Source organism: Anneissia japonica, unplaced genomic scaffold (genome assembly GCF_011630105.1).
Source record: "Anneissia japonica isolate Jap-2015-1 unplaced genomic scaffold, ASM1163010v1 scaffold287728_len311106_cov174, whole genome shotgun sequence".
Lineage (NCBI taxonomy): Eukaryota > Metazoa > Echinodermata > Crinoidea > Comatulida > Comatulidae > Anneissia > Anneissia japonica.
In genome coordinates, this window is record NW_022700489.1 from 67,456 (window position 1) to 76,697 (window position 9,242).

A 9,242-nucleotide genomic window follows, 5' to 3' on the forward strand; every position below is an offset into this window, starting at 1 on the left:
CCATAGAGGTAAATTTCTGGAGCTAACACTGTATGGATGAAAAAGTGAAATTTATGAAAAAAAAACCCAAACTTATGGCACATTATCATAATCATTTTCCTAATGTACAGTTAAACTTGCCTAAAGTCGACTGTGCCTAAGTCTAATCATTTCTGAGTCGATCTTATTTTACATGCCAAATTAAAAATCTGTTATTAAAGTCAAATTTTATCTAAGTCCAACAATATTTCAATGGCATTTTGGATTCGACTTAAGGCAAGTTCAACTGTACAGGTACAAGGATTTGGAAATTGTTAAAAGGTGGGGGATTTGACAGCCCGTGTTTGCTGTGATAAAAATGAAAAAAAAAAAAGCATCACTCCAACCAAAGTGTACTATAAACAACAGCATAAAACAGGCTTAAGCCCCTGCCCACCATCCTGGAAGGCCAATAGATTTTCAGTCTACATTGTACTTATCGCAACGACCACATTTTCTACACTTTGTAGGTTGAGGTTCACTGTAATTCTGCATTGAAAGTATCTGTATTAGTTTGAAATTCTATGAAAATAATTGCAATTACGGCAATCTGCGATAAAATTGAAAGTTCTTGCAAGTAGTATAAACATGTACATATGTATTTTAATTATAAATGAAATGCTGATGACATTTTCAAGCAGGAATGGTTGAATTATGCAGCTTCTAATAACTCAAAGCTTGTAAAGTCATTAATAATTGTCTTTCAGACAGAAAAAAAAAAACAATGTTCGTAGATTTAGGTGGAGTGACATGTTTGAGTACGAAAAACAATAAATTCATAACAAAGATTTAAAAAAAAGATAAATCCCTTCATTTCGATTGTCTATACTGCAACATCCACTGAGCATGAACCTTGTCTTAATATAGGTCACACTATTACACCAGATCTTATATACATAAAATGCATCAGTTGTTTAATGGCGGTTGTAAACAGAAGTTGTCAAATCTCGCTCCGTTTGTATATAAAATAATTTGCTTTTTCTTCTAATTTATACACATAGTAATCTCAATGGCCTCTGTTATTAGGATAGTTCTAATAGAATTTTCTTATCCATAAATAGTCATATAAATTACTGTAATGTGTGATGTGATGTTAATTGTGTTGGACGAAACATTACTCTTATGATGTTTGGGATAAGTTATTGCACTAACACAAACTTAAATTAATAACATAAAACAAATAAAAATAAATTACTTTTATATACTATTTGCTAAAAATAGGTACTCTTTAAAAATGCCATTAAATATTTAAATTTAAGGGGTTCATAATAAGTTTAATTTTTACCGAGAAACAGATAAAGAATGTAATTTTCGCAGATCTACAGACGGATCTACAAAAATCCTATTTTTAATGGTTTAAAGCAAAAGAATACATGAACTGTCAATTAATTGACGGGTACATTTTTTTTCTTATTAAAATTTTTCATTGTAAGCTAATAACTTGCTTAAACACACAAATTAAAATATAGAGTTACAGTGGAGCAGGGGAAGGCATTAAAATGGGTAGGAGGGTCACAGTGAATATGCCACTTTATTCTCAGTTTTACAGTACTTATACTTTTTACAGGTGATCAGTCCCGGGCTGCAAAAAACAAGGTGTTTCCCGGGCTGCAAAAAACAAGGTGTTTTCTAGTCAAAGATGGTTGGCGGGCACACGTAGGGCTTCATTCATTTTCGCGGGCCGCAAACACATCACTGTCAGGCCTCCCTTGCCCACCTGTGAAATTAGTAGATTAATTCTATTTTTCTCTCTAATTTAGATCATGACAGCAAGTACATCTTTAAAAACAAATTTATTAAATGACAGCAAAAGATATAAACAACTCTCAGTGCAAATGTTGATCCTTTTGTTTACTTTTAGTACATTGTACATTTATACGGCTGATTTATCAAAAATATCATGAGGAAGTCAAGTGAAAATATTCAGTCAATGAAGGTCAGATGCACTCATGGGTGTGTGTAGAGTACATATGTTATGATATAAATACAATTTTTCAATAATTGTTTGTAAATATTTAATGTATTTGAGATAGTTCATCTACAGTAATATAAAATATAAAGATTGTCTAAATACCCGTATCAAATGAAAAATATAAGGATTATACACAGTAAGAGATTTTTCAAAAATATAAAATTATAATATTTTAGAAGGAATATAGTTACAAGCATTTATTTTTGTATACTGTGAAATAAGTATTTAAAAAAAAAAAATTATATAAATAAGAAAATTCCTGTAATTCTTGTAATCAAATTTTTTTCAAAAATACAATCCAATGATAGTGGTAATTTTATTTCTCTTTATCTCTTACTTATTTTTTTCTTATGGCAATAAACACAATAATTTATATTCAAAACAGGAATCTTTACCTTCCAAATGGACAGCAATGCAGTAAAAACCTCTCATCTTTAACAATACCAGTCCTGTCCACACAGAAAAGATGAACGATAAAACAGATTTAATAATGTCAGATCCAAAAATTTTTATCGATCAAGAAACTGATAATCATCTACGATTTCATAGCACATTCTTCTTTGATGACCTAAATATCAAGTAAACTCATGAAACTGACTCGACATTTCGACTGCTTCCAGCACGACATAGTCATAAGTGCCGATATCATCAGCTAGACCACGGTCGTCATATCGGCACTTATGACTAAGCGTTGCTGGAAGCAGGCAAAATGTTGAGTCAGTTCTATAGTAAACGCCATTCATACTTGTACTTGATATATGGATCATAAAAAAACATATTATACAATAATATTTGTTATCAGACCCAACAAATTTATTTAATACACATTTAATTTTAATAAATAAATTTTTAATAAATATATAATTAATTAAATAAATAAATATTTCTTCCTTTATTTATAAAAATTTAAAGCAATCAATCTCAATATCTCAAAAATACACTGTTTACATTCATTCATTCATTTTTATTTTCTCATACAGAAGATTCTTAAAAAAAATCACTTTGAAAATAAGAAACAAATAATAATTTTGATTTTTTTTCCTGCCCTCCTTTGATAATCTCTAAAAAACACAAGTTCGCTATAAAACATGTTCTTAAAAAAGTCTCGGCTTAGCTGAGATGCAATTAATGGCATATCTGCATTTGGTCCAATATCCAATTCACATGACAAAGAAATACTACAGTACAACAAATTGTAAGGATATTTTTCCCAGCAAAGACATTAGTCATGGGAATGATCATTGTATATCTGGGTAAAAAAAAAAAACAGACCTCAAAAAGGCATATGAATTTACCAAAATATTTTTGAGGTTTTTAGGCACTTTTAGGGGATGAAAAGGGCATTTATAAAGATTTTTCAAAGATAAATATTTTCCCCTTGTCCCCCAGTGGTTACACCATCGGGCAGCATAGATCAAAGGAGTTATGACAGTTTTTGAAGTGGAGAAGGGGTTGCAGGGTGTTGTGAGTCATTATGATATCTTTTTTATTCTTGTCTTTATTTTTCTCTTTTCTTTTTCTTTCCTTTTCTTTTCTTCTTAATTTAGCATCGCACGTAGCTTCACTACAGTACATCAACTGTACCCTTCAGTTGGGAAATATCAGAACAAAAGATTCCTGTTAATAATTACTGTGGTCCAGGGCGGATCCCCCGCCACCTATTTCCACTATTAACTTTTAAAATTTCAAGGCACATATATATATTGAAGGCGATATCATTTATCTATTTTGAATATGTTGTGCCCCATTGTTTGAAAAATTCTGTATCCACCCCTGTGGTCCACTGTCTGTCATGAGTATAGGATCTTATTGAAACAATTCTAAAATTCTACTAAAAACAACTCAAATTAAATTAAAGCTCTAAAAACATTTTATAAATTAACTTTATGTAATAATTTATTTTTGAAAAATAAATTTGAGTAGTTTCCGCACAAAAAACTGCAAAAAAACAGCAACAACACATAAATGGTGTGCAAACAATATCATTTCAGGTCAATTACAAAAGGAAAGGTTAAATAAGAAAATATTACCCTTTTGGATCTTCTATTCTTTTCTTTCCTACTTCCTGTACAACAAATGAAAGAAACAGCTTGTTAAAAAGTGTTGTATAAAAATTATAAAGCCGCCATTTGACCAACTTTTGTAAAAAACAGCTGTTTGTAGAACAAAAATTCAAAATTAAATTGTATTCGTAGATTCAGCATAAATTCTTCTTTAAAACAGTGTTTATTTGATGGAAGTTGGTTGAGTTAGCAAATTTATGAATGTTTAATTCATTGGATATCAGCCATGTGATAAAACAGTAGCTTCCAAAAAGATTCTGAAATCAATAGTATTTATTTATTCCTTTTACTCTGCATGCACTTTAAAGCACTTGAGTACGTGTGCATTTTGAATGTACAGTATATCGTGATTAAAATTTAATTTGGATGTTAGGTATGTTATTAAGATTTGTATTTTAAAAACTATTTTAAAATACTTTGAAATTAGATTTAATGATTGATATTTTGCAGAAATATTTTTCACTAAAATCTTCTTTTAATTTATAAAATGCAACAACCTAAAAAATTGTTCAGAATTCTGATTCTCAAATGTTTTGGGTGCCTGTTTGAAATTAAGCATTGCGACAAATGGCAGGTTTTTTCAAGGCCGTCCCGAGGCAAAACAACGTAACTGATTTGGGAGTATTCAACACACCTGAATTACCTGTGAAAATTTCAGGTCTCAATAATGAGACTATTGGGAAATAGCACCACCTACAACTTAGTGGTATAAGTAGTAGGCAGTGCATATGATTGCCCAAACATGATAAATCCCTAAAATATGTCTTACTTGCAGCAATACCGAGCCTGACATGTTTTCGAGGCAAAACAACGAATCTGTAATTATCGCTAATAACTTTGCAATAAACAAATGGTTGTAATTAAAATTCTACATATAACAATATCAATAGATTATACAATCCTGCAAAATTTCAAAAAGGGTGTACAACAATTTATTGTAAATTTCTGAACATGCAGGGGTGGCACCAGCGGGGAGAGGGCCGGGGGCCAGGTCCCCAGTCGGGGAGAGCTGCCCCCCTCCCCTGTCGGAGAGAAAAAGCACAATTCGTCAAGGAGAAAAAAATATTATGTATTTTTTACATATTAGTAGACTCTAAAATCAATTAAATAAGACTTTGAAACCCCTAAATTGCCAAAATTTTCGGGGGTTTCGCCCCCAGGTCCACTTTCGGGACCTTTTAATGCAAACTTTAACTCTCTAAAAGCGAAAATTTCAAGTTTGTAAAGTCAAGTCATGTAAAATTTGATATACAATAGTTTGGACAGGGCTTTTTCAAGGATCAAATTTGAAGGAAAATATATTACTGTTGTTTTTGAGAAATGTTTAATACAACATTAAATAATAATAATTCTTGCAATTTCATCTTTGTATTTTCTGTTTGCTTTTATTAAAGAAATAAAAAGGTATTCTGTCAAAGAAAACAATACAATACCTTTACTAAATTACAGCTCTGCATATATACATTATACGATTACCGTAGTATATACAGTACTCGTCTATAAGGCAACCCGCATATAAGACGGCCCCCAAGTTTGAGAAGATTTTTGGGCGGGGAAGTTTGGAAATTCCATTGGACCGAGTTGGAAAATGATTAGTCAGAAGATTATTCTGTTATTAAAGAAGCTAATATCATGAACAATGCTATAAAGTTCTTTCTTCTAGAATCCAGTCAGCTGCGGCATAGGTGAAGCATCGTCATAAACCCAGTTCCAATGTACAAATTCATTAAAAGTTGGAGACGGAGTACTACTTCGTAGGAAAGTGTTCAAAACTAGACACAAGCTGGCAGATAAATTTGAAGATTGGTCATATTATTGACCCTGTTAACGATGAAGGTGAAGTGTTTGGCATACGTCTAGAAATTGGTGGTCTCATAACTATGTAAATCGTAGGCGATTGTGTCTAGACCCTCGTGTTATTGAAGAATGAGATAACAATGATGATGATGACGATGATAATGATATCACAATGATGATAATGACAATCAATTTATAATCAATATGACATCACAATGACGATAATGACGACGATAATGGCTGTTATGATGATGGTGATGATGATGATGTTCTTCAAAGGTGATGTATGATTCACAAAATTGTAGTTAAATTGTCTCAATCACAGAAAATGGTTTTTAAGAAAAGTTGAGAACCAACCTGCTTTTTTTTGGTTACACTTGCTGATTTTCCTTTATCTTGTTCATCCATTCTGAATGTCAGATCAATTTATTGAAAATCTCATCAAAATTAAGTTAACTGAAGACAAAAAAAAAAGACAGAAAACTTTAACCAAGGATTGTAATTGGTAAAAGGCATATGGGTAATCCTCTAATCAGCTACAGAGCCTAAAACGAATGAAGGTCATTGTATGAACCTCCGCAGTGGACACAATCTGATTGAGGGTTCAGTAGAGGAAACGTGGGTAAAATGCGGCCCGATGGTGATTTTGGTGAGGCCTGCCAACCACCTACAGTATGGCTAAATAATCACAGTTTTGTACGGCCTGACACCGATCATACGTAAAAGGATTTTAAAAACATAGCATAAAGCGGTATAAATAAAAGCAGTGCATGCAAGTTTTTTTGAAGCACAATGAAAGTTTGGGTAAAGTCCTCAGTGTAAAATGAAAAATTCCACCGACTCACTTTTATGGCAACCACTGAGAGGAAACCTCCTCCATGACCGAAATAAGTATGGGGACTACAATGTATTTGTGATTTTGTTCCCTGATGACACTTACACGTAATAGCAAGTTGTCTGAATATACTCAAATATGAACATCAACCCAAGCGTACAATACCTCTGCGAACCCCTAATAAGCTAAATGCAATGTATGTCAAACGTGTCATGAATGAATGATGAAGGGGCTTCTTGGGGCCGATGTGATGAGTCTGAGTGAAAAAAACTCCTCTGTACTGTGTACGCACGTTACTATCATCAGTAGACTAGTACCGAGTATGTCACGTATGCCTTGTGACCGTTAATGTAGGGTGAAATTATGCCGGTACTTGTTGTCCATTCATTGGAAAGAAAAATGTATAAGTTGAGCATTTTCGCTATAGTAAAGTTCCAGATGGGTTGGACATGTAAGGACAGACAATAACAAATTCTCAAATTATTACATTTTGCGTATTGAACAGTACGTTGTCTGTAATTAAAAATCGACCCCAGCATACTTCTGCAGACGCCTACAAACAATTAATGGATACAAAGTAGGCCTACTGTATGTCAAACGTATCACGAACGAATGGCAGCTTACACGTACGTACACCTGAATTAAAAACAAAACATCGAACACAAGTTGGCTCTATTCGCTACAGTGGGATAAGGACTAAAGATCCAGAGAATAAGTTATCGTAAAACTATGCTACACTGAATGTTAACTACCTGCCAAGCAATAACCACAAATCAAATTCATTTCAGAAACAGTTGAAATTAAGTTACAACTAAATAGCATTGCAACAATTAGGCCTAATTTTTTTTAAATGTTGAACTTTTTCCTGTCTGTCCGGCCCCTACATGTCTGTCTGTATATTCTGTTACGCATTTGTAGTGCTAATTGGAGAAGACAAGTTAATTAGCGTACAATAGGATTCCATAGATACATCCATCATACTGCAAATTAAACGTTATCATTTAATCGCAAAGAAATCCTGTCCTTAATTTAAATTACTATTAATTATCTTGTTCGGCTGCCTTCATTCGTGTCGCAGACATTACAAAGATTAGATTTTTTTAGATCATGATAAACTATTTTAAATGATCAATCCATTACAATTTGTATATTATGACCCTAAAATTAATGGATGATACCGTTTTAAATGGTAATTCATAGAAGAGCACATACATAAAAAGCTGGTCATTAATATACACGTGCACTTTTAGAGATATTGCATTCAGTTTTAAACATATTGTTGACACTAAATCTAATCTGAACAGCTGGATATAGGACTTTTCTTTTGCAATTGGTCTTTGCACTCTCAAGCACAAAAACCCCACCTGAGCCTACATAATATTTCTGTTCATCAATGTTTTGAGTTCATACCAAACTTTTAACAGTTCTACCAATAAATGCAAAGTACTAGCAAATTCTTGGTACAGGTCCATTCCAATTAAAGACCATTTTTGGGGTCAGGGTTTCCATCAACTTTTAAATTTGGTCTCTAAATACATACAAAAGACATTGTTAAATTTGGGACACTGAAAAGTGGTATTTAATTGCAGGGGTCTGTAATTAGTAATTATAAGAATACCTGTACTTGCAGATGGTGCATTTAGTTGAACTATCTTTAACATAAAAAAAAAAAAAATGCATTAATAATGCCAGATGGTTTTGAGTTTAGCTGTACATGTTCTTTAATAAAGATTAAAGCAAAAGTTTCAAGACGACCTGTTTCCTATGACATCACAAAACATTTTGTTACTAGGGCCGGTCAGCCAAATACATGCAATGAGCTTTATACACAGTACGCCATTGGTGAAACATAATGCAGTACATACAGTATTGCATGTACTAGAGAGTTAGACAAAGAAAGAGGCAAGATGAAGTAAATCAAGGTGAACAGACTTGTAGCAAATAAATATTACTCCAAATCATTTTGGTTGGGGCTTATTTTGAAGTCAATTTTCAGAACATTGGCTTCTACTTTCCAAGCAGCATCCCCAAAATTGACAATTTTGCAAGATCAAAGAGATAGGCCTCTTATTATACATACCATTTTTCGCTTAAACTTTTAGCAAACGTAATAGTTTTACCACTTTTTGGCTATTTTTGTAGTTCAGTATGGTCCAACTACAATACTAGCTAATTTCTTACATCAGGTTTTACTATTAGACTTGACAGAACAATTCTGGATGCAGATATTCTTCGAAAAAAAATCCAATGTACTGTACATCAGATATTATTTTAATAATGTGAATACAGAATATAACAATCTCAAGTGATAACTCTGGACATAAAATGCTCATTAGCCAGATGGTCATGAAAACGCCCATTAAAAGTTTATGGAAGCTATTTAAAAATCAATAATAAATTGTCTGCCAGAGGATGTAGTATGTACACATCAACAGTAAACAATCATGCATTCTAAACTAGAAATTGCAAATTGCAAGTGAAGTGCTGCGAAGTACAACTGCATATAAATGTTCTTCAAACAAAATTATTTATGCGAGTCAAGTGAAAATAATGAATC

At 32.5% G+C, this 9,242-nt stretch overlaps 1 protein-coding gene across 1 annotated transcript in view; it reads right to left on the reverse strand.

Moving 5' to 3' along the window:
• LOC117103333 (histone deacetylase 6-like) overlaps positions 1-9,242 on the reverse strand; it is a 77,421-nt gene that overhangs the window by 60,174 nt on the left and 8,005 nt on the right. Inside the window, exons 2-4 of the mRNA XM_033243872.1 lie at positions 6,208-6,306; positions 4,021-4,055; positions 2,386-2,439 (exon numbers count right to left, since the gene is read on the reverse strand). Coding sequence (XP_033099763.1) covers positions 2,386-2,439; positions 4,021-4,055; positions 6,208-6,258 — 140 coding nt within the window. The 5' untranslated portion in view covers positions 6,259-6,306. The remainder of the gene's footprint in view (positions 1-2,385; positions 2,440-4,020; positions 4,056-6,207; positions 6,307-9,242) is intronic.